The sequence below is a fragment of the Xylocopa sonorina genome, chromosome 2 (assembly GCF_050948175.1).
Source record: "Xylocopa sonorina isolate GNS202 chromosome 2, iyXylSono1_principal, whole genome shotgun sequence".
In the NCBI taxonomy this organism is placed as follows: domain Eukaryota; kingdom Metazoa; phylum Arthropoda; class Insecta; order Hymenoptera; family Apidae; genus Xylocopa; species Xylocopa sonorina.
The window spans coordinates 14,705,709-14,731,965 of record NC_135194.1 but is presented as its reverse complement, the minus strand read 5'-3'; the positions used below and the strand labels follow the sequence as shown (position 1 = coordinate 14,731,965).

General features: G+C 35.6%; 6 protein-coding genes across 13 annotated transcripts; 4 read left to right on the top strand and 2 right to left on the bottom strand.

Moving 5' to 3' along the window:
• Positions 1–1,031: 1,031 nt before the first annotated feature.
• Positions 1,032–25,471, bottom strand: Zw10 (Zeste-white 10 kinetochore protein). 3 transcript variants are annotated; one of them, XM_076910485.1, is made up of 10 exons: positions 25,467–25,471; positions 3,773–3,907; positions 2,889–3,693; positions 2,657–2,805; positions 2,478–2,578; positions 2,233–2,408; positions 1,950–2,156; positions 1,714–1,851; positions 1,507–1,640; positions 1,032–1,308 (listed from the first exon to the last, which is right to left on the bottom strand). In XM_076910485.1, the coding sequence occupies exons 2-10, from the start codon at positions 3,887–3,889 to the stop codon at positions 1,093–1,095; spliced, it is 2,043 nt and encodes a 680-aa protein (XP_076766600.1). In that variant the 5' UTR covers positions 3,890–3,907; positions 25,467–25,471; the 3' UTR covers positions 1,032–1,092. The 3 variants fall into 3 exon arrangements, with proteins under 3 accessions (XP_076766600.1, XP_076766597.1, XP_076766598.1); XM_076910482.1 differs by lacking the exon at positions 25,467–25,471 and adding an exon at positions 4,129–4,343 and having other exon boundaries at positions 3,773–3,975; XM_076910483.1 differs by lacking the exon at positions 25,467–25,471 and adding an exon at positions 4,129–4,343 and having other exon boundaries at positions 1,555–1,640; positions 3,773–3,975.
• Positions 5,566–20,062, top strand: Bark (C-type lectin domain-containing protein bark beetle). Its single transcript, XM_076910542.1, has 24 exons — positions 5,566–6,356; positions 8,583–8,752; positions 8,829–9,022; positions 9,090–9,264; positions 9,343–9,512; positions 9,583–9,818; positions 9,907–10,156; positions 10,243–10,628; positions 10,706–11,358; positions 11,443–11,899; positions 11,977–13,982; positions 14,101–14,561; positions 14,635–14,831; positions 14,953–15,351; positions 15,443–15,720; positions 15,805–16,058; positions 16,139–16,350; positions 16,443–16,567; positions 16,646–16,876; positions 16,954–17,079; positions 17,152–17,410; positions 17,494–17,695; positions 17,767–18,014; positions 18,078–20,062. Exons 1-24 carry the CDS (start codon positions 6,039–6,041, stop codon positions 18,864–18,866), a joined length of 8,796 nt encoding a protein of 2,931 aa, XP_076766657.1. The 5' UTR covers positions 5,566–6,038; the 3' UTR covers positions 18,867–20,062.
• Positions 20,297–21,416, top strand: Naxe (NAD(P)HX epimerase). Of its 4 annotated transcripts, none has more exons than XM_076910215.1 (2): positions 20,297–20,475; positions 20,602–21,416. In XM_076910215.1, exon 2 carries the CDS (start codon positions 20,621–20,623, stop codon positions 21,323–21,325), a length of 705 nt encoding a protein of 234 aa, XP_076766330.1. In that variant the 5' UTR covers positions 20,297–20,475; positions 20,602–20,620; the 3' UTR covers positions 21,326–21,416. The 4 variants fall into 4 exon arrangements, with proteins under 4 accessions (XP_076766330.1, XP_076766328.1, XP_076766329.1 ...); XM_076910213.1 differs by having other exon boundaries at positions 20,551–21,416; XM_076910214.1 differs by having other exon boundaries at positions 20,297–20,482.
• Robl (dynein light chain roadblock) lies at positions 21,594–22,588 on the top strand. Its single transcript, XM_076909667.1, has 3 exons — positions 21,594–21,774; positions 21,851–21,929; positions 22,003–22,588. Exons 1-3 carry the CDS (start codon positions 21,772–21,774, stop codon positions 22,212–22,214), a joined length of 294 nt encoding a protein of 97 aa, XP_076765782.1. The 5' UTR covers positions 21,594–21,771; the 3' UTR covers positions 22,215–22,588.
• LOC143433315 (XK-related protein 6) lies at positions 22,947–24,590 on the bottom strand. The gene is made up of 4 exons (XM_076910613.1): positions 24,128–24,590; positions 23,735–24,056; positions 23,499–23,654; positions 22,947–23,425 (listed from the first exon to the last, which is right to left on the bottom strand). Exons 1-4 carry the CDS (start codon positions 24,431–24,433, stop codon positions 22,947–22,949), a joined length of 1,263 nt encoding a protein of 420 aa, XP_076766728.1. The 5' UTR covers positions 24,434–24,590.
• LOC143433230 (transmembrane protein 138) lies at positions 25,022–26,021 on the top strand. Of its 3 annotated transcripts, none has more exons than XM_076910487.1 (4): positions 25,022–25,254; positions 25,352–25,424; positions 25,508–25,682; positions 25,783–26,021. In XM_076910487.1, exons 1-4 carry the CDS (start codon positions 25,121–25,123, stop codon positions 25,908–25,910), a joined length of 510 nt encoding a protein of 169 aa, XP_076766602.1. In that variant the 5' UTR covers positions 25,022–25,120; the 3' UTR covers positions 25,911–26,021. The 3 variants fall into 3 exon arrangements, with proteins under 3 accessions (XP_076766602.1, XP_076766604.1, XP_076766603.1); XM_076910489.1 differs by having other exon boundaries at positions 25,758–26,021; XM_076910488.1 differs by having other exon boundaries at positions 25,025–25,254; positions 25,752–26,021.
• The last annotated feature ends 236 nt before the right edge of the window (positions 26,022–26,257 follow it).

The following is a 26,257-nucleotide window of genomic DNA, read 5'->3' as shown; positions in this document are numbered from 1 at the left end:
AGTTTTGAATAAGTTTTTTTTTTTTTTTTACTTATATGTATTATTTTTTTTGTGTACTTTTTTAAATTTCTTACTATAAAGGAACTGTGAAGAAAATATAGTTAAAGCAAAAGAACGTTCAACTTGCATTATAAAAAGATAAGATTTTCTATGACTAATATCTTTCTTTTTCTTTTTTTTTTTATTAACATTTAATACCAATTGTCTATAATATTGTTTATCATCCGTTATAGACATACATATTATTTAATGAATACTACTATTATTTAAAAAAAAAACAAAAAGACGAAAAAAGCAAGGAAATGCCAATTTTAGCCAAATGCACACTACTGCTCGTATATATTACACTGTGCAACTTTGCCTTATGAATTTTTATACGCCATGCAAAATCAAGGTTTAATAAGCTGCAAAATTGATTCATTCAAATATGATTTAAACCATGGCCTGGAAATATATGTGCAGAAATAGTATTGCATTTGGAAATTTTGGAGTATTATTACTGTGGATACTCAAATGAAAGATACGGAACTTATGGTAATAATGTTTGCCATTGCTGTAAATGATGTGGAATTGGATATCTATTAAATGATTTGCTCTCACTACTATCCACCACCCTGCCTGCCTGCCTGCTTGCCTACTTTCTTAGAATTTTCAGTATTTACTGGTTTCTTATGTAAATTGATACAGGACTGAAAATTTTTTTATAACAAATTAGAAAGTTGGAATACGTTTGTCATTATTTAAGATTTAAGTATATTAGTAGACGTTAATTCTAATGAACAGATAAAAGTAACAATTTTTATACACTTTTATGCTCTTAATTAATTTTTGGTAATATATAAGCGGAACGTAAGTATTACAGTATAAATTTAAACAGTTTAAAGTTTTAAGAGATACTTTATTAAACACACAGTACAGAGATACTTTAATATTAACAGTATAATCGAACAATATCAAGTTACAGAAAGGTACAGTCCTTTTTTACATCAACTACACTGTTAATATTAGTAGTAATTCATTATGCAAATGAATAAATGCAAAAGTGATTGGTTTATTTTTTATATACATATTATTAAACTTAGTATGTGTGTATTATTTTATAGAAGCTAACAAGTTGGATCTTCGTTCGGTATTTTGGAATAGTGCCCTAATTAATTGTTTAACTTGAGGCGCGGTAAATTCACGCGCGAGTGGCCCTTTACCGCCGTTCCATCTAACTTCAATCTCTCTCAGTGAAGCACCCAATACTTGGATCAATTCCAAAAATTTCTCCCATTTTTTAACGTGTCGATAGATCTCCTGTGGATCCTGAAAACACATTTTTTCTTTATCTATTTACCGAAAGCATTATCATTCCAGTTTAATTCTACAAAAATTTCGCTTTACGAAATTTCAAATGGAATAACATTTTAGTAAATTAATTTTAATGTAACTTTTTTATATAAATTGATCAATATAATAAAAGTTTTTAGAATATTAAGTTATATCTTTTTGATGCAAACTTACCGGGAATATTTGTGGCGCACGTTTAACGATCATATTAAATAATGTTACCAATTCGGTGGCAACATCGGCAGGAATGTCTTCAACGGATATAACTCTGATTATTAGGTCTTCGATCATAGAATTCATGATACATCCTAAAATGTTCAATTATCAATTCAATTAATATCGACAGATACAAAATCTGAATAAAAAAATATCAACTCTCACCTACAGCTCTACAGTATATATTTATAGGTAATACATCTAACCATACTGTTTTCAGTAACTCCAACTGTCTTATGCACTGTCTCATTGCACGTTCAGTGCTAGGATGCAATTCAGATGTTTGACCCAATGCTGATAAACCTTATTTTAAAATAAACAAAATTTATCATACATTGAGTAAAGCTATATAAATATCGTATAACGTTGCATTAATAAAATTTTTATATACGATTGCTAACCAGATTCTTTAAGAATATCGAAAATGATATTTCTCTGGTACTTCATATGCTCCAAGAAACAGGATGATCCGGCATCTCTCAATACTATTACTTGATCAGCAAAAGTTAAGTTGAGACTGTGCAAAGATTTCGGTAACTTATCTCTATATTCGTGACCCAATGTTAACAAATGATGTCCAAGATACATACAATTGTTGTGAAACACAGCTAAATAACAAAATATCCATGGCTAATATTAGGAGTGTACCATTTTCATGTAACTTTTTAAGCGCTAATACCTTACCAACTTGTTGTGGAATAGTTTCTAAAAATTTTCGATGATGTTCAGGTATCAATCCTGCATACATTTCGAAGACATTTCTACATGTATAAAATAATTGAATCGCGCAAGAATCCGAACTACAACATGCTTCGTCCAAAATGTTTCTCGCAAGATCTAACGTTTCCCTGGCACTCTTACTAAAACAGTTCACGATGTAATTTGTTTTTAATTTAATTGAGTTTTTCTTGGGACTATTTCATGGGTACCTTATCTGACACTTAGAAAGTTGAAACGTATTATCATTTAATTTTTTATGCATCTGTATCGTGTTGTAATCGTACGAATCTTCTGGAAATTCAAGCGCTTCCTAAAACATTTGTAAAACACCCAATTTATACGATGTATATTTTATCATGTGATGATATTTTACTTAATGTAAACTTACCTGTGGCTCATATGTAATGCAATCATGCAAGTCTTTCTTCATAATATTTCGAGCTTTCGCTAATAAATCTTGACAAATTTTTTTAATAAACACCTTATCAATATTTTTTGTATATTCCGATAGGAAAAGCTGATCGTCCGTAATAAAGCCTATAGTACCAAATATTCTTCGTTACGATCATATAGTTAACTACAAGAATAATCCAATACATATTTTCAAGTAAAATTTTTACCAATTACAACTAAGAAATGTTGAAAATCATTAATCGCTTGAACAATGGGCATAAAGTTTTTTAAATCGGCGCTCGACGTTGGTGTAATACGTGAGATGCAATCGTTAGTTAACAATGTTGACAATGGTTCCAACAAATAAGGCTGCATTCCTCTCAGGAATGTTTGGTCATCGTGTATCGTAAAATTAAAATGTTGATGGAGAAATTTGTACAACAATTCCAAGTTGTGAAGCACGCTTTTATAACCAAGCGACTTCTTTTTTTCCAATATTTCAATACTGAAAATCTTCTCGTCGATCACACGTATGGAGCAATTATCATTAATGATGGGACTAATTATGTAGTTCATAAGCATCTCAGAAAATTCATGAAGATAGCTTGCAAGTTTATCGATACGGTGTAAACTCTGAATTATGTTTTGTACATCGTCAAGTTCATTTTTTACGCTCAATGTGATGGTTTTTACATCTGTATCATCAATACCGGTCCAACAAATTCGTTTCTGTAACAGTGAGGATGTATCTGACAGGAAAGAATCATTGAGCTTCAAATATTCCTGCTTGATTGCAATGTAAATATCAAGATCATGCAAATCAGTTTGTGGATTATACAAAATAGAATGCATGCGACACAGCGTTTCAGCTGCATTCACATATTGTTTCTCTTCCTGGTAATTCTTTATGGATTTGATGCATTCATGCAGAGTTAAGAGTTGATTAGAGAGCTGCAACATCATATTTGATTCTTTCAGTGCCTGTGAAAGGGCTTCTAATTCTTTTGAAGAACTGGACAATTCTATTTTAACCTGGAATAAATACAATAATAAATCGTACATCGTACACATGTTCACAAAGTCTTCAAAAAACTAAATTTTTTAGGCATACCTGATCATCTATTCTGCTTTGCAATTCATTCATCTCCTTGAGTACCTTTTCTCCTTTTGATACAAGGTACTGATCTCTTGTGAGTTTCGATGTAAACTCGACATAATTGTCATCCATAAAATCTTTGACATCGTACTTTAATTTCGTTATCTCTTTCTGTATTTTTGCAATCTTCTCGTGCAAGTTACTTTTTTCTAATTTTCCTGATTGAAAGGAACAGAAATAAATTTGAAACAGTCAATATCAAGACACATATTTTTCATGTAAAAATAGCATTCTCAAAGCAAAATGTTTAAACACTTTTAGTACTTTGAACAGATATTAATTGCATGTGTACACGTTATTTCCATAAGTACCTGCTGTAATCAGCACATCAATAAAAAATGATGTCATTTTAAAGAAATATTTTTTCGTGCATTAACTACACTTTAAACTCAGACAATTGTTTCCTTCTTAATTTAATATTAAATAAAATCTCTTCATTTGTACATAGCAATGTTAAATGTACAAAGAAGTAGATTAACCTATACTACTCCGGTTTAAATTCTCTCATAGCTTGGAACGAAAATGCATAACAATGTTTCACGTTCAGAGTTGACATTAGATCTGAGAGACATCTGTTATCGTTGAGCAGCGCCACCAATGCAACCGTCATCAGTCACTGTATTTCAAAACCATTCAATTCAAAAAAATACAGACTCGCAAAAACTTTCCAGGCATGACTGAAACAGAACGTATTTAACTAGTTTTAGAGAATTTTAATCATTAGATTTATCGACATTAGTGCGAAGCATTTCGCAAGTTAACGGGAATGCTTAAAAATGCTTCCACTTTTCTAAAAAAAACTTCATCTTATTTCCAATGTACTCGTCAAATTGTAGACTAAAAAATTATCCAAATAAAATGTTAATAATTATTAACATTTAGTATTTCTTCCGATAAATGAAAGAAACAATCAAGAAAAACATTTATCTTTCCCTTGCGTTATATCGTGAAACTATGAAACGCTAGCAACAAAGACAGGTTCCTTCAGGTAGGACTCACCTGTTTCACAACCTGTGTGACGTATTACACCGCATCGTGTCACGTGACAAGCTTTACCTTTCAACGTAAGTGAGTGGTAGTAGCGACAATACCACAGTGCTTTACGGTTGACACGGTAGTGGGCTTGGGGGAAAACGTAAGGTAAGGCGGCGTCTACTGGATAGACAACAGGAATACGAGCCGAGACCAGTGAAACCGCGCCCAACGTGACGCCAGGTCGCCATCGTGCCGCAATCGAATCACGTCTTACCGTTTACATTCATCTGCCTGTTGTATATATTTCTATAGATCGCAGAGATCGCTCGATATCGTCGGACGACAGTTCCTTCGAGTTTCGATCGGTGATCGAGCTGATACGTTGGAGAGATTTTTAACAGGGAACAAATTCTCTGGTCGCGTCGCGGATGGACGCGTGAAAATGAACGGCGTCTTTCGGGGTCTGGTCTCCGGAGGATTTCGTGACCGGAGAGTAACGGCCAGCGGTGCAATCGAGTCGCCACAGTCGAGCTGCGATCTCTCGCGCGTGAAGGAGCACGCCGAGAGGAAAGGTTAACGCTCGAATTTAAAATACAGTGCATCGCCGTGTTCGCGTGGTCGTGGTTGCGGTATTATGATTCGCGAAGACCCCTCTGTCAGTGTTCCAGAGCAAGTTCCTTCTTCAAATTAATCGCATAAATTAGCTACAGCGAAATGTTCAATGAAATTTTTGTAACAGACTATTCCTGAACGATCCAGGATATATCGTGGTTCCTGCTTCGTTGGAAACTTACGCACGACTGGAATTAGAGCGCATTACGAGCAGAAAAATCACGCATCGACGATAATTGTCAACGCATCGATTCGTAACGAGATATGTTTAGTGAAAGTATAGATTCGTTTACGCATTATGGAAGGAATCATTGTCTGACGCATCCCGACATCGCGATAAAGAACGAGGATTCATGTAATGTAAACTGCGACAGGTTGAAAGACTCGATACTTTCGGTATACATTTTTTTATCTGAAGATACATATCGTTATCGTCTTAGGTGCCGACACATGTGGATCTGTCGAAATGTTGCAACAAGTGTCATCGACGTGTAACGAAGCTTCCAAACGGAATAACGAGATTTCGCGGATCTACATTGTCTCTGAAATCAGTGATCCATGACCTGCACGGAGTTGAATTTCGTTCAATAAAAACTGTGCCGACCGCTAAGAACTTGATAGTGTACATAACAATATGCGTGTTTTATGGTTACTACTGACTTTTCTGACTGTTCACGGACAGTCGGAGGAAGGATTCGACCAAACATCTATTTATTATACGGAGCCGACTTTCGTTAATGTTAGCAGCAGCAATTCCGATGGAGGCCTCACGGAATTGCACGGTGGCCGAATTATTCGAGGGCAACGATTATTGGAAAGGTCGAAGAGTCCTTATCTGGTGCGGGAAGATTTGTTCGTGGAACGCGAGGGCGAGCTCGTGATAGAGCCAGGAGTAGAGATCCGGTTTGGTCCCATGATAGGAATCACGGTTCGCGGTATCATCACCGCGAAGGTAATAGAAACGATGAAATTAATTGTAAACTTATTCCATGAGGTGTTGCGAGAATGTGTCTGACGACTGAAAAAATGGAAAAATGTTCATAGGTAACGTCATTTTATAAGCGATTAAAATAATTGGAGGGAAGTTACTTACTAAACTAAGAATTCGTTAATCATAGAAATTACAGGGTAACATTTGTTAATTAGAGATAAAAGTTCAAGGAAGTTTTTATGCATGAACATGCCAACGTTGAATGAACGTGACGCATCTAAACGTATACGCGATTGTGCACGTGTTACTACGGATATGCCAGAAGTGACGGACGATAATAATTTAAGTTCCCAGAATATTTTACGATCATGCTTCCAGTTAGACTTGGCTGTAACGAGCGAGAACGGTTGGCGTTACGATTCCCAAAGAATTTGTTTCCCACAATTGGGTGTTGGCAGTGCTCTACCATTTTTTTTTCGCAATTATTAGATTCTCCGAACTAAATCCGAATCAATCTATCTCGCCTTTCTAAAATCGATATCGTACTGATAAGCGATAAGAAACTACACCCCTGTTATTCGTACCATCATAGTGCACGGCACAGTATTATCATGGAGCTATATTTTAAATCAATTTACTTTTGCTATTCTTATATACAGTCTCTATCTAACACTTGAATCTTAATTGCGCGACAAATGTAATTCTATATTGTTGTAAGATAAGGAATTGATGATCTCGAACGATTTACTTGCACGAAATCGCGGCTCACAGAAATACATTCCCGCGGTAACCCTATATCCGCTTTTAAATTTGTCTTTCCGGTACAATTAGAATCAGTCTGGCTCTCTCGAACATCCATGGAGTACAGAGGCCCGTTTCGTCACACGCTGCGTGCTACTTAGCTCCGCTTCATTCGAACGTTCGTCTCTTTCGGTTCGCCTTCCGGAAGAGCCGGCAGGTTGCGGATGGAAGGTGTGTCACGATTTACAAATAACGAGGGATAATCAACGATCTTCCACGGAACAGACGCGAAAGTGAAGTTGAAAATTGCGAAACTAAAAGGTGATCGTGGAAGAGGACGTGGCGTCGAACGGCCGCGAAGGAAAAACACGAAAACAGAGATTTGAACGATAATGTCTCCCTGTTCCTCTTTTTTCTCTCCCTTTGTCAAAGCACGCTGAATGACCGGAAATTCCAGAAACACGCAAGCAGAGCTGATTGTTGCTTACTTTATTCGCATCACGTAGCGACAGACGTGTGATCGTACTCGCGGCTCGATGAGCGTGTACACGGGCTACTGCACACGATTGGTATTATTTAATATTCCAGTAGTCGAGGGGCAACTATTTTCCCAAATGAAAAATATTCATTTTCAATCCGGACATGATTCTTATCTTCCTTTTGATTTTTTTTTAGAGAGATTCAAGTTTAGATAGGATTGTTGACTGTTCGAATAGATGCTGAAATTTTAGCTCGAAAGTTTAGGTTTTCCTACCTGCAGTATACATAAACTAATCCATTATCTCATCGGTACGATATTATCTCAGATTACGTTAAAAATGCGCACCTTAAACAGGTTTTTACAACGATAAATATTATTTGAGGTTTAGTAAATTAGAAATAACATTTAGGATGGTCTTCTCGTAAGATGAGGATATGCGTTGAAAGTAGCAAAGTACCAAACGTTAATCTTCCATATTTGAAACGTTTTTACGCTCGCGTGACGAGCACCTAACAGGCGTTTTAAGGCTGAAAGGTGAAGTTGTAGATCGGCAACGTAGAAGGGGAGAATTTCAGTCGTGGTCAAGCGAAAACGAGTGGAAGTAATCCACTTAAATAGGGGATTTCTAATGGTACCGTTTCCGCGAGGGCAGTCGGCGAAAGCGGCTGAGAAGGAGGCAGCTAATAGATCCGATTAAAGAACGGAGATACGGAGAGCGTGTAAAAAAGTATGAACGAGTGAATCAGCTCTATGTTGCGCCGCCCTCTGCCACGCGGTTCTTGGCCTGAACTGTTAACCCTCGACCTCGCTAATCCTCTTACGCTCGAATTCAGACGAGATCTTCCCTTCACCTTCTACGCGTCCACGAATCATTATGGTCGCGTAACAGCCGTAGCTTCGTGATTAATACTTAAAAGAGACTAGTCCTTTATTTATAGCTACACGGAGGTTGTCGATATTACTTCATTCTGTTTAATTTGGATCTGAATCTATATTTTAACAGCGATCTTAATTTTTGTTTCAAGGGTGAACCACAATCGCCAATTTTATTAACAGCAGCAGAAGCAAACAATCAAATTCATCCTGTTGAATCGCCACTCTCGATACGGCTGGTCGATGGGCCAACTCCGCTGGAGGGCCGTTTGGAGCTTTTCCACCGTAACCAATGGAGAGCTGTCTGTACTAATTCAAGAAAGTAAGTATCCACATGTGAGAGGAACTTAATGAAATCTGAGCAAGTACATTCTCTAATACGCTAATCTGGTGTACAGTTGGACTCGAGCTGATTTAGAAACAGCCTGCAGACAGCTCGGTTTTCAAGGAGGGAGATGGTGGTCCTGGATAGACAGACAATGGCCCGCAAGACCACGGCTGCTTTACGAGCAACCAGGTTGCAGAGGCACGGAGTCCTCTCTGACAAGTTGTGAGAAGTGGGTCGAAAGACAGCTTGGCGGCGGCGTTTGTGGTAAATTTTTCGTTCACGTTGCAGACGCACTTATTTTCGAAGTCGTATGAACGTTATATGATTTCAGATTATCATCCTGATCTTGGAATATCGTGTTTACCTCGTCACGATGGCGCTACAAAAGCGATCAAACATTGGAGAGGCATACGTTTCGAGGAAGCATCGTACGATCGTCCCCTGATCCAAGAAAACACGCTTTATGTGCGGAAATCGAAATCGATTCTGCGGAACCTTGTGATAGAGTAAGGATTTCTTGACGTTAAGGCAAACGTTCGACTTCGGTGAACAGTTTTAGTTAACGTACTGTCTTTGTTTAAAAGGCATGCAGGAACTGGACGGGAATATAACGTTACCGCCGCGATTGATGTCGAGGGTGTTCCACCGCAGATGGAATCGATTTCAATTCTTCATGCTGCCTTTACAGGCATTAACGTCACCACGCCTAATGCTCCTGTCGTAATTAACAACTGTACCATTCAAAGCAACAGGGGTAATTTTATTTTAGTATCATTAACTTTTTTATGTGTATATGATTTTCTATTTCGTTACTAAATTTACAGGATATGGGATTTACGTAAACAGTTCAACTGGAATGGCGCACATTAACGAGTGCTCTATATTGGATAACGGAGCTGACGGAATAAAGTATGTTAACTTCGATGAACGGCCTGATGATAAATTGGATCGTACAGAGGTGTTCGATTTATGCACGTTTCCAACTAGCAGCCAGACCTTCCCAGTGATCATATCCATGGAACAGAGTAAATACGCGCCTAACATGAAACGTTGTCCACAAGTAATGGAGTTTATAAATAATATTCATCTCCCGAAATATTCATTTAGGTTGAACAAAAATTTAATGTCCGGATGGAAATGTATTTTAGCATATCTTCACAAGACGGGGTCACGTGTTAACTATGCACTTCTTGCAAATGAAGACTAATAGAAATAACAGCGCAATGATAGAAGTGTACGATGGTACAAGTGAAGCGGAAAAATTGCTAGCCAGAGTAAGAATAAAAAATGGCACGTTACCCCAGAGTGTTACTACAACTCGACATAATTTATACATAAAATTTATCGCTGAACCACGAACGAATGCAATCGCTTTCGTGCGACTGTCTTCAGGCTACGGTAAGCTTCCAAAGAATCGAGGAATTCAAACCATCTTTCACGGGAGAATAAGGTTTCGGCAAAGTAAAGCTTTCACATTATTTCAGAGAAAACCTACGATCTCAATGTGACTGGAAGCGTGATAGCGGGCAATAGCGGAAGAGGAATCGCAGTAGAGAGACTACGATCTGCCTTGCACATTCATGAGACTTCTGTATCTAGTAATAAGCACGTAGCTGGCGTGCACGTACTGGGCGGTGCTGCGGATGTGAATATTACGAGCAGTCGCATATCCTTTAACACAGGAGACGGGGTGAACATCACCCTCACAGGAGGAAATCGCAACGTGTCGCGTACAAGCATTTCCTCTAATCAGGGTTACGGTTTTGCTGTATGGTTGAACGATAGCTCGACCACCGAGTATGTTCATTTCAATCAGACCACCGTGGTGGAATATTCGCAAATATTTCGAAACAGGGATATTGGTATATTAGTGAGTATATGCAATATGATTGGATTAACCAATAAGTATAGTTCAATTAAAATATTAACGTTTGGTGTCGACTGCAGGTAAGCAATGCAACTGGCAATTCCTATGTAAACGTGACTGGTAATTCGTTCAACAGCAGCGCCGAAACTGCACTGCAAGTGGAATCTAGTTGGAGACAGAATGAAGGATTCTTGAGACTTCAAATTGGTCACAATTCATTTGTGCAAAATGCAAAGCTAGCGATTAAACTGAGCCCTGCTCTTAATTTAAAAGGAACAATAGAATACAATTTCTTTAGGGAACAATCTAGCGGTTGTATATTAATCAGGAATCCTCTCTACGAAGAATTCAATGTTCTCCCTGCTGATATCGTCGTTAAGCACAATGAATTTTATAATAATCGCGGTGCCTTCGTAATCAGCATTGGTTTGTCACCTTATAGTGATGTACAAAGATTATTATTCACCAGAAATTTCTTGCGCGACAATCGCGTTAGAGAACTGTTCGACAATGGGAACACCATGAGATCCAAATTAATTCCACGCTCCAGAGTTGCTGCTGTTGTTGTCGTCTCTTCAAGCAACGTGGAAGTTTTTCGTAATATTTTACATAACCATGAGTCACGATACGAAATTGGCTCCCACTTAGAGGATCAGAGTAAGATAATTAATTGCACTTACAATTGGCTTGGATTTTCTGAAGAGAATAAAATATTTGAAAGATTGTTTTACAGGTTTGTGCAAACTATCTAATTTCACGTTTCGTCTACAAAATTTATAATAATGAATTCGTTTTACAATATGTGATTCCATTTCAGAAAAGATAGATATAACCTCGCTAAAATAGAGTACTTACCATATTTACTACATAGTAGCAATCCTGGAGCCAATACAATTATCTCGAATCCCACATTCGTGCCACAATTTCTCACACCTGGAACGAATTTAGTTGGTGGTGAAGTTGACGGTCAAGAATTTCTAAAGCCTGGCGAATACATTGTCGAGCGCGATATTAATGTAAGACCGGGTGGAAGATTGATTTTACAACCTGGTGTCACGTTACGTTTCCCACCGGCTGTGGGCATGATGGTTGCTGGAAAATTAGATGCTCGTGGAAAAAGACCAAGTGATATTCTATTCACTTTGAAGGAAGAATTACTTATGGATTTGGATAATGAGACTCTTGCGGACGTAGGACTTAGCGAGATAAATGAAATGGAGTCTGTACCTGTAAGACTTCTTGGAGGAAAGACGAACCTAGAAGGAAGATTGCAGGTAAAACTTATTTGTTGTGGAATAAATTACTATAAATCTAAGAATGATTGTACTAAACTTCAGTGTTCATTAAATAGGTGAAAATGAACGAGAAATGGGGAACGGTTTGCAATTATGGTTGGACGATACGAGATGCTGCGCTTGTTTGCCATCAATTGGGTCTCACGTTAGATCCCGATAATTGGCTCATGGAACGTTCACAAATTCCAAACGCGGGTATTAACGAAGACATCGTCTTAAGTAACGTTAGGTGCACCGAGGACGATAACGATATATCGAAATGTAGAGCAGAAACAGAGCAAAACTTTGAACATTCTTGCACTCATGAAAATGATGTGGGCGTTAGATGTTCAGAAGCTGCATGGGCGGGTCTTCGATTAGGACCACTGGCCCTGAGAAGTGACCTCCAATATGTAACAATAGAAAAAGCTGGTTTGCTTGATTATAGTACAAACTCTTTTAAGCCAGCTCTTCAAATTGATTTTGCAAGACACTCTTTGGATAGCGTCAAAATAATTGACAATCTACAGGATGGCCTGGGAGTCTTATACTCGGATATATATTCCGTGGATGCTGCAAACATTGTTAGAAATAGTGAGTTCTTGCAGAATGGGGGCAGTGGGATTAGTTTCAAGCAATTGGGAATGAATATCGTTAATTCACGAATCGAGAACAATAAAATTGCCGGAATAAGGCACAATCCTGCTCTTTCTGCTGTTCAGCAAAGAGAATTCGCGGGGTGGTTCCTACGTATACCAGATGCAAGTGATTTATCGTACAATCCAGTAGTTATACCGGATTATACAGGGGACATTCAGTTGGCTAATGAAGAAACTAAGTATATGATAACAGTTAAAGTCATTGGTGATCCCATTCGACGACGTGTCTCCATTAAATGCAGACCGGGATACGTTATTGGCATTCAACTTTTAAATCCTATCGAAAATCGTAGTACAGAGCAGATCATCATCCATGATTCGCAGATGATTGATTCCAGTCGAGAACCGTGGCATTTAAAACGGGATTTGTCAGTATTTCCGGTTACATCGAGTTCCTTCGCTGTGATCCTAGAGTATGACAGTGGCACGAACGCGCTTGGCGGTACTGTTATCGTTATCACAGCTCTTCAAGCTCCGATACAGAATGTACGAAACAAGATTGTAAGAGGTCCCATTCCAACGTTACTAGTTTCCAAATCTAAAATCAAGAATAACAAGAAAGGTGTACTCGCGTCGTTCTATAATCGATACTTGGATGAAATTGGTGACCATTTTCTTCGGAAGGCAAACGAAAGCATAGAGCTGATCGCTTGCGAGATTTCTCATAATCAGGAGGAAGCCATTTACGTACATTCACCGTTTTGGAATATTTTCCAGACAAACCTGTCTGAAATTTCAATTCATATTAATGACAGTTTAATTACGGATAATGGGAAGGGGATATATCAGTTTAGTCGTGACGCGAGACACTCCAATAATCTCTTTCACTGGATAATGCAAGATAGCACTATTGAGAGAAACAAGAAAGGTGGTTTCCAAGTACTTTTGCCTGACGTATGGCAGTATAACGAGAATTTTACGCATACCTTATATTTCGGTAACAATACGTGGCGAAATAACGAGCAATTCAGCTTCGTAATTGACGGACATTACGGTAGCTTGAATATTTCTCATAATCGATTTGAAGGGAATCAGTGCAAAACTGGTTTAATCTCCATTCGAGGAATGGAGAAGAAGATGCGAATCAATAATAATTATATTGAAGGCAATACTGGGGTGTACATGGTAGAATTCAAGGCAGACAGCCAATCTGAGATTTTAGGAAATGTCCATGCCCGTTTTTACTATAATGAAGTTAAACGGAACAGTTATGACCTGGCCGGTATGGGACCACGTCGAACGGACGATAGTCCTACCTACGTGATTGGATTTCATGGTATACAGAAAGTACAGATAAACAGGAACTTATTTGGTGATAATTCCTTAGACTATGAATTATTAGCTGGTATTAGGACAGCTAAGATTAATAATGAAGTGGACGTGACAGAAAATTGGTGGGGAACCGCTAATGATACAACGATAAGGTAATGTACGGACTTTAAAGTATTATCCTTAGGCATATGTCCACGTACAAGATTGTTTGCAGAGAATATCTGTAGATTTTTAAGTTTACTTCATCGTTATAAATATTCTGTTTTGCAGGCAAAGTATCTTCGATTTTGATGACTGGAACGATCATGCGGTAGCCAATTATAGACCTTTCTTAACCAGTGACACGTTCGATTCTTCCATATCTGCATCCTGGCAGATTGGAAAAGAAATAGATTTAGATAATTTAGGTGGGCGTCTAGTAGAAAACTTGTTGATCCACGCTAGAGATAAACCCTATATTATAAGATCGGACATCACGATAATGCCAGAAGCCACTTTACATATTTATCCGGATGTTGTTATGGAATTCGCACCTAACGTTGGAATTCTCGTTCTTGGTACTCTGAAAGCCATAGGTGCTCCTGGTCATGAGATTATAATGAAACCAATGGAACGAGAAGCTGTTAATGTGTCTGCGAATGTAAAATTAAGAAGCGGAAACATTATCTCCTTGTCGGATGAAACTATTCGTTTTTGCAAAGATGGTCGATGTTCTTCCTTATATAACGAAGGTAAGACTTTCTAAATGTATACTGTATCGTATGTATATAACGAATTATCTTATTGATTCTTGCATTCTTACAGGTTTTTTAGAAGTCTTCAACAAAACCACTTTACAATGGATACCCTTGTGCGATACTAGATTTACTGAAAGAAATGCACAAGTGGCATGTCGGCAATTAGGTCACGACTCACTTAACACTTACGTATCCTACGATCGTAGGTACGAACTACATCCTGGATCCCTAATACGTGTTTGGTCGTGGCCTGAACCATTACAGGTAGAAACAAACATTTTTAAATGTATCGCCTCTTAAGCCATAACTGTTTCAGTAAGCGAATGAGTCGAATATCCACATTTTTATCTTTTATCATTCTTATAAAAATTTCTGTATGCGTTAGTGTACTGGAAAGGAAGAAAAACTGGAAGATTGTCAAATTAGATTAAACGGTCAGTTATATGGACATCGACACGAATGTCCATGGGACGGTCAGTTTGTTTTCATAAACTGCGGAAAACGGAATCTGGAGGACACTCACGATTACTGGGGTGGAATACGGATCGCCAACAGCGAATTCGAGCATCATTTGTACGAGCATCGTATACACGATGTTGTGACTCACGAATCAGTAAGACGCGTTGAGTCGGTCCTAAAATATATCAATATTACCGGTGCGGGTATTTTACATTTCGAGAAATCAGCTGCTTTGCAAACGATAATGAAATCTCCAACAATAACACACGTTAACATAACTCGCAGTGCTTACCACGGTATCAACGTAATATCACCGACCCACACGGTTCGTATGATTACAAATATATCTGTGTCTTTTTACAAATTAATTGGACCTTTCGTTTGTTAATCAATGATTTGTGTTGTCTATTTTACAGGTCGAACTATTATTTAATACCATCAACAATGTTCTTGGAAATGGTGTGAACGTACTCTCGATAACGGGAGAAGGCCGCGAGGCTGATGAAAGTTCATTTACTCCGATTAAAGACCTTAATATTCCTTATCACCTGTTCAGCATGATCGATATTTGTGATACAACGAAAGAAATAACGCTGGAGGAACGGGTTATCGTTTATTACAAATATGACAATCATCCTGTGAATTGCGTTAAAATTTTCCGTAGCGCTTATAGGGCGAAACCTTTTGGATTTAGGTTTGTATCTTTTCCCGATGACAAATGAATTCACCCTTTAACTTCAGTAGCTTAAATATTCAATGCTTAATTGATCATTTCTAGACTTTTGCAATTTAATCTCTTCAATTCTACTGGAAAGCCTGGTCGAGTTGATAGCATAATGTTATACGATGGAGACATCTACAATATTACTGCCAAAAATATAGGTCATCTGGAAGCTAATAGTATCGATGAGAAAAAATTCTTCAAAACTCAGGGACCAAGCCTTAGCATAAGACTGTTTGCAAATGGTGCAAGCAACACGCATGGATTTATTGCGGAGGTAGTAACGCTACCAATATCTGCCATTGGATTCAGTGAGTAATATTATCGTATAATTATATGATAAGAGATTGATGTCACGTTTTTTCTGTATATTCTATTTGATTCTTGTTAGATCGCGATGTTCAACATAATATCTCATATTCTGTGATATCTAATTGCCGTGAGGGAGCGATCAAGTATGCTAGCGCTGGCGAAGTGAATGCTATAATGACACTTGAGCGTAATCAATTTACAAATAATTGCGAGAAACTTTATGGTAATTTCACCACTTGTAAGTCGGCAGTATGGTTGGATATCCAAAATACGCAGTCATTATTCTTCAGAGTAAGCGTTCTCACAAGTGTTAAAATATTTTTTAATTGTCTAAACTAGTCTTTGCGCCAATTTTTTACTTATAATAATGATTGATATATCAGAACAACGCAGTTCGAAGAAATCAAGGTGGACTCTCGATTCGTGCCGATTCCAGAAGCTCACCAACCTCCTTAGAAGGGTGGATCCACAATAATCTTTTTGCGGAGAATTCAAATAAACCTGCTCTGTACGTAAGCTATTCTGTACTTTAATTTCTTAACTTTTAGGCAGACAAAAACCATTATGAATTTTGAATATATTTCAGATATGTGGAAGGTCGACAAAGCAGTCCATATCAAGAAGTTACCATCTTTAGAAACTATTTTACGAAGAACAATGCTCCTTATGATAATAATATTGTTTTAAAACAAGTAGTCAGCAATATGACTTTGAATTATTTGCACACCAATCTTGGCGCGCATCTCTTGGAAATATCCGGATTCGAAGGAGTTAGGTTGACTATTTATCAAAGCATATCTCACAATGGCTTTTACAAGTATATATATTTTTTCATTAGTACTAAATATAAAATTTTTCCTTCACATATTGCAACACATATATTTCTTACTTTAGAAACTATGCGGTGGATCGTGATGGTCGTAGTACTGTAGTTGCTGGAGCGCCTGGCCAGCAATATGTGGATAACGTTTTCTTTAATCCAGACAATGATTACGAAATGCTCACAACAAATAGATCGCAGTACGTATCATCGTATATATTTTAACGCGTGGATTTTGTGTAATTTTTTAAATATAATTTTTCGTAACATAGGCAACTCGAAACATGGAGGTCTCACATAGATGCTCGACACAATTGGTGGGGCTACAACGAAACCATAGCTGTTGCTGGAAGAATCAGAGATAGAGGAGACTCGCCAGAGTTGCTGGAAGTCGATTATCAACCTTTTCACATGAGTAATCAAACGGTCTTAAACGGAAAATGTCCACCAGCGTGGGATTTGGTGGGCGATACATGTTACATATACATTGGTGCTCCCATGGATTTCTTTAGCGCTCGAGAATTTTGCAGGGTGATTTATCAACCGTTCATTCCTTAGTATCGGGTTGATTACGTTTGATTTATAGTTTATAATCACGATTTCCACGCTTTTAGTCCGTGAATGCGTCCATGCCGTTCATTATGGGCGACTATCTGGAGCTTTGGCAATTTTTGCGGAAGCAACAAGTACGATTCGATTATTCTGATCGCGCTTGGGTGCAGCAATTAGATCGTGTAGATCAGTGTACTACTTTCACATATCAAACTATAGAAATTGACAACTGTGCTCAACCAAGTCCTTTCATCTGTGAAATTGGTATGTTTTAAGGTAGATGTTAGAAGGTAAAATGTAGAAACAGGAGTGAAAGATATATATCTTTATTGTAGATCCTAAAGTGAATATTGATCCGCTCTCCTGGAGGAAGGATATAGTTGCAGTAGCCGTGTTAGGAGCAGCAGGCGTGGCTCTAGCATTATTAACAGCTGCAATTGCGCTTTGGATATCTAAATCAAAGAAGAGAAACATTGAAAGACTAGAAAGACGAAACTCGATCAGACAATCTTTGCACTCTTTGCGATCAGTTGGTTCAACCTCTGGTTTTACTGAACTTGCATATCGACGTAAACCAATTGCGGTAAATATTCCTTCTTTCTTCATTTTTTCTATTCACATTGTGTTAATATAATTTTAATTTCAGACAAAACATTCTACGGATACTTTAAATTCAAAGTCATTAGATTATAAAAGAATGTTAAACGGAGGCAGTATAGATTCAATGGACAAATCTCAATTAAATTCATCCATGGAAGACAATCAAAGTTACGATGTGTACGAAACGCACAATCCGAGATATTCTCCGAGTACTAGCGACTTCAAAAACACCGCTCAAAGGTATCCTCCACAAAACGGTGACAACCCAGTATTCGATCTAACTTATCGTAACGAGGGCTTTAAAAATCACTCGACGTTCACCTCGAGGAGCACCAGCAATTGGCCTATAGAATCCACTGCGGAAACTACCACTGATGAAATTCAAGCCGTTGATGCTACCAACGAGAGTTCTTATCTCAATAACACATCTACTCTTCCACTGAATTCCAGTCTTGGTTTGACTGACTCGATCAGCGAGCTGAAACGCGACATCGAAGCATCAGCTTCTTATAGCCCAACGGACTACGATCCAAGACACAGCTACGATAATGCAACGCTCACACCGAGTCAGACATCGGAACCTGTCCCAGAATACGCCCCAGACTTTAATCCGCCGATACCACCGCATCCCTATCACTATCACGAAGACAGACCTAGAAGCGAGGCTCTGCTAGAAACTAATTTGGACACGGGAGAAGAGAAACCTTTGCGTTCGAAGAGTGAAGCACTACTAGAGACTAACTTAGACGTATTCCTAGCAAACGAGCCCACAGAGTTGACGCAACTCTCGGCTGGTGCACGGAGTAAAAGTCAACCCTTGGAAACGGCAATGTGAACTGTCGCTAAGAAATAAGATGTAATATTTGTAAATGAAGGAAGAAACTGCCAGAGAGGTATTTGCTGGTTACAACTTTTACTATACATTATGAAGAAATGATACTTCTACATCTCTACTATAATAGGCTTTAAATGTTATCCATAGCCCACCGAATATGCCGTTTTTGGAGAACACAGTAAAACATTGTGACATTTTCTCTCGAGGAAAATATGTTTTACGTTTGCCGTCTTTTTCTATAGTCGTTCGAAGTCAGGATCTCAGAATCAGTATTCGGTCGGCACTTAATTCAATGGACGTTGATGAAGTTTGAGCTAGAAGAACTGGGAGGAGCTTTTTTTACGTTTTATATGAGATATACTTGATCGCAATCACAAGCTGTACCTAATATAGCATATAGTAGATATACTAATATATCGAGTGAAGCAGAAAATATCTTTTATAGTGGCATCGTGTACAAAGAGCGTACGATACAACGAACGGTAGTTCGCAATTAGGATAACTCGGGGAGTCACTTACGAATATGTGAAGCGTACACCTAAAATAATTTGCATAATTCTTCTGCTTAGAGATTGCTGAGTCATTAAATCATTAATTCGAGTTAACAAATCGGAAAATGCTGTTACACTGCCGCACATGATTGAGAGTACGCGTTACTATACTAGCACGATGAGATGTACTCACGTGTCGATGTTGTGATATATAACTCATCGGAGTATAAGTGCATTTTAGTCTCGTTAATGTATTCGTGCTCTCCAATATATAATTACTCATTAAGATACACTATATGATCCATATACGCAGAGAATGTTTGATTCAGCATGCAAATTATTTAATAGATATAATTATCCTTTCGATAGGTGATGATCTCTCACACCATGGGCCTTCGCAAGAATTTTACTAAGCATATTATTACAACAGATTATCCGTCCGTATAGATAAGTTTAACATAGGAACAGTGCCTCATTGGGCATACAATGGACGTGTATTTATATGTATGTATAAATCACATATCAGAATGTGTCTGTTGATAATGAGTCGACTTAAGATGTTTGTTCGTATTTTTTTATATTCCTATTTTATACGAGAATCGATTAGATTTACGTGCGATCTATCAATGAATGGTAGCTCAACAAACAAAGGTGTTTCATGTAAATGTATTCTTCCAAAGAAAATCAAGAAATATTTTGAAAAAAGAAACAGTGCTGATACCGCTTGCCAATGCCATTCGTACATTAATTTTCTCAGCAGTAACGGAGAGTGACATTTTTCCATCTACATTATATATTTCAATACTTTTACTGTAATTTAAATTACTTACCGACTCGTGGCGCCATCTCTCCGGAAAGTAGTGAAACTAATGCACGACTAGTTTCAGCGCTCCTCCAAGAGATGGCGCTAGTAGTTCTTGAATAGTTTACTTCGTTTCACGATTTGATGAGTTGACTGTTGCATAAAATCTAATAAAATTACGAAGGATATAGCAAAATTAACTTAATAAACATGATTTTAGATGAACCTAAGAAGAAATATTGAACAAAAGTAATCAGTATCATTTACTATTAACAACACTTGCTTTTATTTATAAAAAGAGCAACTCACGTTCACAGTAAGAGGTTAAGACATTACTTTCTGTGCTATACATTTGTATATAAACGAAATAATAAATGCTATCATATATTAGGGTTGGAATAAAATCCGTTTTGTTTAGCGATAAATTAATTTTCTCATTTAGAAGAGCCTCATATACCACAATGGTGAGGTATTTGAACCAAATGGAAAGCATTAATATTGATAAAGATTTATTCGAGAAATATAAATTTAGCGTGGATCAATTGATGGAGCTTGCTGGACAAAGTTGTGCTATCGCTATCGCCCACACATATCCATTACTTAAAAACTCTACGCAAAAAATTTTAGTTTGCTGTGGTCCAGGGAATAACGGTGGCGATGGACTTGTCTGTGCTAGACATTTAAAACAGTTTGGATATTTCCCTGAAATTTATTATCCTAAAAGGACGAGTAATACTTTATATGAAAATTTGTTACATCAATGCATTGAAAATGATATTCTTTTATTAGAAAATGATGTGGAACGCATTGCTTCCAAGAAAATGCAACAGTTTGGTCTTATAGTAGATGCATTATTTGGATTTAGTTTCAAACCACCCGTAAGGGATACATTTGTCCCTATCATCAATCTACTGAAAAACACATCAATTCCAATTTGTAGCATAGATGTACCATCAGGTTGGAATATTGAAAGTGGACCACCTACTGAGGGTGGTATAAAACCAGAAATGCTTGTATCATTGACAGCACCAAAATTATGTGCGCAAACATTTGAAGGGAAATATCATTACTTAGGTGGCCGATTTGTACCAAGAAAATTGGAAAAAGAATATAATCTTAACCTTCCTGAATATACAGGAACTGATCTAGTCGTACTGCTGAATTAATTATTTATGTAAATTTAATTATTTACTTGTTCTGTTCGTATGAAGTAATATTTTTATACTTATAAAATAATTAAACTGGTTTATTGTTACATATGTATATAACTTTTTTTAGAAATACTATAAAACTATACAATTACGTAATTAAACAAATCTGAGTATAATATAAAACTTTATTTTTGTACTGTATCAATTAAATAGTTTAAGTTTACCGCCTATGTGAGGCCATATGTACATGACGTTCGGTATTATTTTTGTATACCTCTAGATGGCGGTTCAAACTTATCAAAGTGACAGCTGACATCCACTCATTCTAACATATCTCTAATGTTGTTATAAAACAGCTAGCAGTATCCAAGTGATGTTTTGTTAATATCGAACTCACAAATTATCGTCACGAACTTTACAATTAATATTTTATTTAGGTGAAATATAAAATACGTTCAAAAATGGTAGGTTTACGAGAAGTTGTCTGTTTCTGAAAAAATGACGTCATGTACGTTAGGTTAATATAATATCTTTCCTAAGGCACAAGAGGTTGAAGAAACTATGAAACGTATTCAGTCACATAAAGGGGTGGTTGGAACAATTGTAGTTAATGCTGAAGGTATATTGTATTTTGAGATATAGGTTATATGCCATTTCTAAAGCTGTACAAAACTTTAAGACATTCTACCTAGGTATCCCAATCAAATCTACATTGGATAACACTACGACAGTGCAATATGCAGGGTTAATAAGTCAACTGTCGGATAAAGCACGATCTGTAGTCAGAGATTTGGATCCAACAAATGATCTTACTTTCTTACGTATTCGCAGTAAGAAACATGAAATTATGGTTGCACCGGATAAAGAATTTATACTTATAGTAGTACAGAATCCAGTCGATTGATGATCCAAAAAAAGAACTAATATATAGGAATACTATATGCTTTGCTAATTTCTGATAAATTATTTTATACAGCACATTCCATACTAATGTTAATTATACAACACGATTGTTGCAAAAAAGGAAATAATCTTTGATTTCTATTTGCAGTTACTTGTAGGGAATGTGTTTTACAATTTCACCATCAAATATTGGAATTGCTAGCACTGCAAAGTAATTAAGCATAAATATAAAAAGAATCATTTACATAAGTAAATTTTATGATTAAAATTTTCCTTTACTATGATCAATATAATTAAAGTGTTTGTGTGTGTTTCATAATAAACACTTCATGCCATTGTTTTAAATAAATTTTAATTATAACAAAGTTTAATAAACTTTCATATTTATTTAATAAGTATAACAGGTATTCTCTGGAATCCTTATTTCCTTAAGTTTCTATTGATTTACTCGTTGACCAAATTAATATTTGTAAGTATTAATAAATAATGAATAATTAATTTTATTTATTACAAACATAAAATATTATATTTACATTATAATATAATGAATATTGCATTGGAGTACATTATTTAGGCAGATCATTCTTTTAGTCTTAAAATTTACACCAGGTAGACAATTAAAAAATATATATGTATATAACAACATAAGAGTATTAAAGCTAGTTTATATAAAATACATTAATATTATTATCAGTTATATAATTGCATAATTTTCATATAGTAAATATATAAGTTATGTATATACGCAATTTTGATTCTTTAAGGAAGGATGAAAGACGCTATAGTAAACAATCATAGCCGTTATACCTAATAAGAAAGGTATAATACATAAAACAATAAATATGTTATAGTACCATGAATTTTTTACTTCATTTGATGAAGCATATATCCAAAATACAGTTGCTGTTATATTTTCAAGAAAACAAATTATATAAAAGAATACATGTTTAAGAAATGTACTACCATCCACTACATTAAAGTATATGAATACCTGTACTACACCAATTACGACAGAAAATAACATAGAATAAATGCGTTCTTTTATTTTTGGAGGATAGTGTGGAGCATGATTAGGATCTCTACAAAACTCCAATACACCACGAGAATCGATAATTATCCAAGTAGTCATACTTATCCAATGAATGATACAACCAATGGCAGTGTATAATGGCCATATACTTGCAACAACACTCAGAGATAATATCCTCGAAACTGAAACATTATTTTGAATCTTACCTTTGTTATTATATTATCTTAAACCTTAGATTTTAGCAATGTAGCATACCTGTTGTACAAAAGTGCCATACAAATTGTAATACTGTTCCTGTAATATCAATATTTAGTTTATCTTGTTGAGCCAATCTAATGCTACGATGATAACTAGCCATTGCCCATCCCATACTTCCAAGTGAACTGAGAATGCTAGCTACTTGATGTATAACTACAAGCATAAAAATCAATTTTATTTTGTTAATAAATCTCACGAGTTGTGTTAGTAGCTCTATATAAAAATATGTTTACATTCAATATTAATATCATTGTGGTAATGCTTCAGTAATATAGTCAGTTGTAAAATTTGTTGAGGAGCAGCTTCAAGAAAACACTCAAATACTCTTAATAATGCAACATCCTGATCTTCCTTGACCATTTGAAGGTAATATTTCCTTTGGTTAGTACGATCACCACGCTTCTCAGACTTATAAGCATTAAGGGCATACTTTAATGTTTGGTAATAACGCAACACTGGAGCTAATTGAAATAGTACAACTATAAGGCAGTACGACTTTTTTGTTGACATTGCATGTATACATTTAGATTTGCAAAGACTTGATGTTGCATTTTCCTAAGCAAAATAGTATGAATTCTGCATTTAGTTATATTTGATGGTTTTATTTAGTGTAATTTGTATATTACCTTGTCATCCTGACATTGCATTTTTCTGCTAATTAAAACGTTCACAAATGAAGGTAGAAAAATGAAAATTGTTGTCCATGCAAAGTATGTTATTTTGTTAGACAGCAAATATCTTATGGCAAGATTTATATCGATTGCCATATCCACAATGTGCATAACGATCGAAGATATAAGAAAAAAGATATCTAAATATGTTACATGTGGATTTTTTAAAGGAACATCTACATCATCAACATTTAATTCTAATACAGGAAAAATACCAATTATTTGTCTTGTATGCAGATGTTTATTAGTCTGAACTTCCATATTTGATTTGATTAGAAATTATTCTAAAGTAATCATAATTCAAATACAAGTACTAAGTACAATTATCAGTTGTCATTTTTATTTCATTCATAATTCATATCTTTATGATAAGCATAACCATACCACAATATACTTTCTTTGTTTGTTCCTTTCACCTTTGCTACTGCGTTTAAGTATCATTTTTCATCTTCATTAACTATCTGCAACATAAAATTCATATTTATTTATTTTAATCAATTTACACGAGTACACAATTTTATTAAACTTAATTTATACATTACGATAACTCATACGTATGTATTATTGGTGTATCAAATATGACAGTATTGCTTAAAATAATTTTTTATAAAAAATTTAACAAAATTTTTTGAGTTTATTTCGTACGACCGAACGTCATGAGACTTCTGATATTTAATACTAGGGCATTTCTAGTTTTCCACAATGTACATGCGACTGTATAGATAAAAGTATCCATTGATAATGTAAGAATTATATTCTTTTTTTTTTTCACGAAAGATTATTTTTCACAACTTTAACTTTCTTAAGAATTGATAAACATAACCATACCTATGTATTTATCTGACATACACTTTGTGTTGTCATAGTAATGCATGGACATGACGCTATGGTCATACGTGAAATTTAAATCTAGCAAATTATTAGAAATTAGTGAATTATTTGTAATAAATGAGTACATTAAACGCTAAAAAATATTTAGTTACTATAACTGTACAATATTTAATTATAGTCTTCGATATTATTGTTAATTCTTTTGCTAGTTTCTCTCGGCAAAATCCAATTAATTTGTTGATTCTCTACGTGTACGTGATGTGTGCCATTTATTTTTAATATAACAAATAAAATTATATCTAAATTGTATACTTATATAGTATGTAATGTTTAACTGTCGTTTTTAAGGGCTCAAGATGTTTGTCTTATTGTGACCATGACCATTCTTCTAGTTAACTTCTTTTCCACTTACATTTTTCAGGTAATTCTTATTAAAAGTGTACTTTAATTCTCTGAAGAAAACTTTTAATTTTGTTTGTTGTAAAATGTATCTTGTTTATGCAGGTAGGATTAATACAATTGTTGTATACAAAATTTCGTGTAACATTAATATTGTGCATTGTATATATGATATTAAGTATCAGTTTGCATACATGGGATATCAAAATGCAATGGTCATCGCCTCTTAAACGTTGTTGGACTAGAGATTTTCATGCTCTTTATTCCTTACATAGAGGAGGTAAAATATTTATAACTTACGTGTATATAACGTATTTGTTTCTTTCATGTTCAATTGCAATGTTTAAAGTTGCAGCTTTATATTATTATTTTTACAAAAGGGCATCTCTCAGAATCGCAGATCCAAGATTTTATGAAAGTTCCACATGGATTCAAAGTCAATTCTCATAGTCAACGTTTACAACTAAGTATCATAGTAAAAAATGGAACGAACAACGTTCGTTTGTAACATGTAGAAGTACAAAGTAATTAAGATGGTTTGTATGATTGATGTAAATATTTTTACTTTGTTTCTGACAAAGATACAGTTATAATTAAAATAGAAAATTTAAATGGCTTACTTACATAATTTTCTTTTTACTCCGTACATTATATACAATAGCAATCATTTCTTAAAATTTTAATGTACAGTATAAAAAGTATTATTTTACAGTGTCTCTGTTTTTACAATTGTATTGATATTTTATAAAAATAAAATGTAAAATCTTGCATAATTTGTTATAATATGGATGTTGAGCTTTAATCTAATGTGAAGCACATGCACATATAACTCGTAATTGTACAATATTTTATTAC

Excerpts from the sequence above, each read along its gene's own strand:
- Bark (XM_076910542.1), top strand. The coding sequence starts at position 6,039 with ATGCGTGTTTTATGGTTACTACTGACTTTTCTGACTGTTCACGGACAG. Across the intron at positions 8,753-8,828 it reads GTCTGTACTAATTCAAGAAA|TTGGACTCGAGCTGATTTAG; the intron begins GTAAGTATCCAC and ends TCTGGTGTACAG. Across the intron at positions 18,015-18,077 it reads ATCGACGTAAACCAATTGCG|ACAAAACATTCTACGGATAC; the intron begins GTAAATATTCCT and ends TTTTAATTTCAG.
- LOC143433315 (XM_076910613.1), bottom strand. The coding sequence starts at position 24,433 with ATGGAAGTTCAGACTAATAAACATCTGCATACAAGACAAATAATTGGT. Across the intron at positions 24,057-24,127 it reads TGCAATGTCAGGATGACAAG|GAAAATGCAACATCAAGTCT; the intron begins GTAATATACAAA and ends TATTTTGCTTAG. Across the intron at positions 23,426-23,498 it reads ATGGCACTTTTGTACAACAG|TTTCGAGGATATTATCTCTG; the intron begins GTATGCTACATT and ends ATAATGTTTCAG.
- Zw10 (XM_076910482.1), bottom strand. The coding sequence starts at position 4,165 with ATGACATCATTTTTTATTGATGTGCTGATTACAGCAG. Across the intron at positions 1,641-1,713 it reads TATATACTGTAGAGCTGTAG|GATGTATCATGAATTCTATG; the intron begins GTGAGAGTTGAT and ends TGAACATTTTAG. Across the intron at positions 1,309-1,506 it reads GTGCGCCACAAATATTCCCG|GATCCACAGGAGATCTATCG; the intron begins GTAAGTTTGCAT and ends ATGTGTTTTCAG.
- LOC143433230 (XM_076910487.1), top strand. The coding sequence starts at position 25,121 with ATGAGTACATTAAACGCTAAAAAATATTTAGTTACTATAACTGTACAA. Across the intron at positions 25,425-25,507 it reads TTTCCACTTACATTTTTCAG|GTAGGATTAATACAATTGTT; the intron begins GTAATTCTTATT and ends TTGTTTATGCAG. Across the intron at positions 25,683-25,782 it reads TTATTCCTTACATAGAGGAG|GGCATCTCTCAGAATCGCAG; the intron begins GTAAAATATTTA and ends TTTTTACAAAAG.
- Naxe (XM_076910215.1), top strand. The coding sequence starts at position 20,621 with ATGGTGAGGTATTTGAACCAAATGGAAAGCATTAATATTGATAAAGAT.
- Robl (XM_076909667.1), top strand. Across the intron at positions 21,930-22,002 it reads AATTGTAGTTAATGCTGAAG|GTATCCCAATCAAATCTACA; the intron begins GTATATTGTATT and ends CATTCTACCTAG.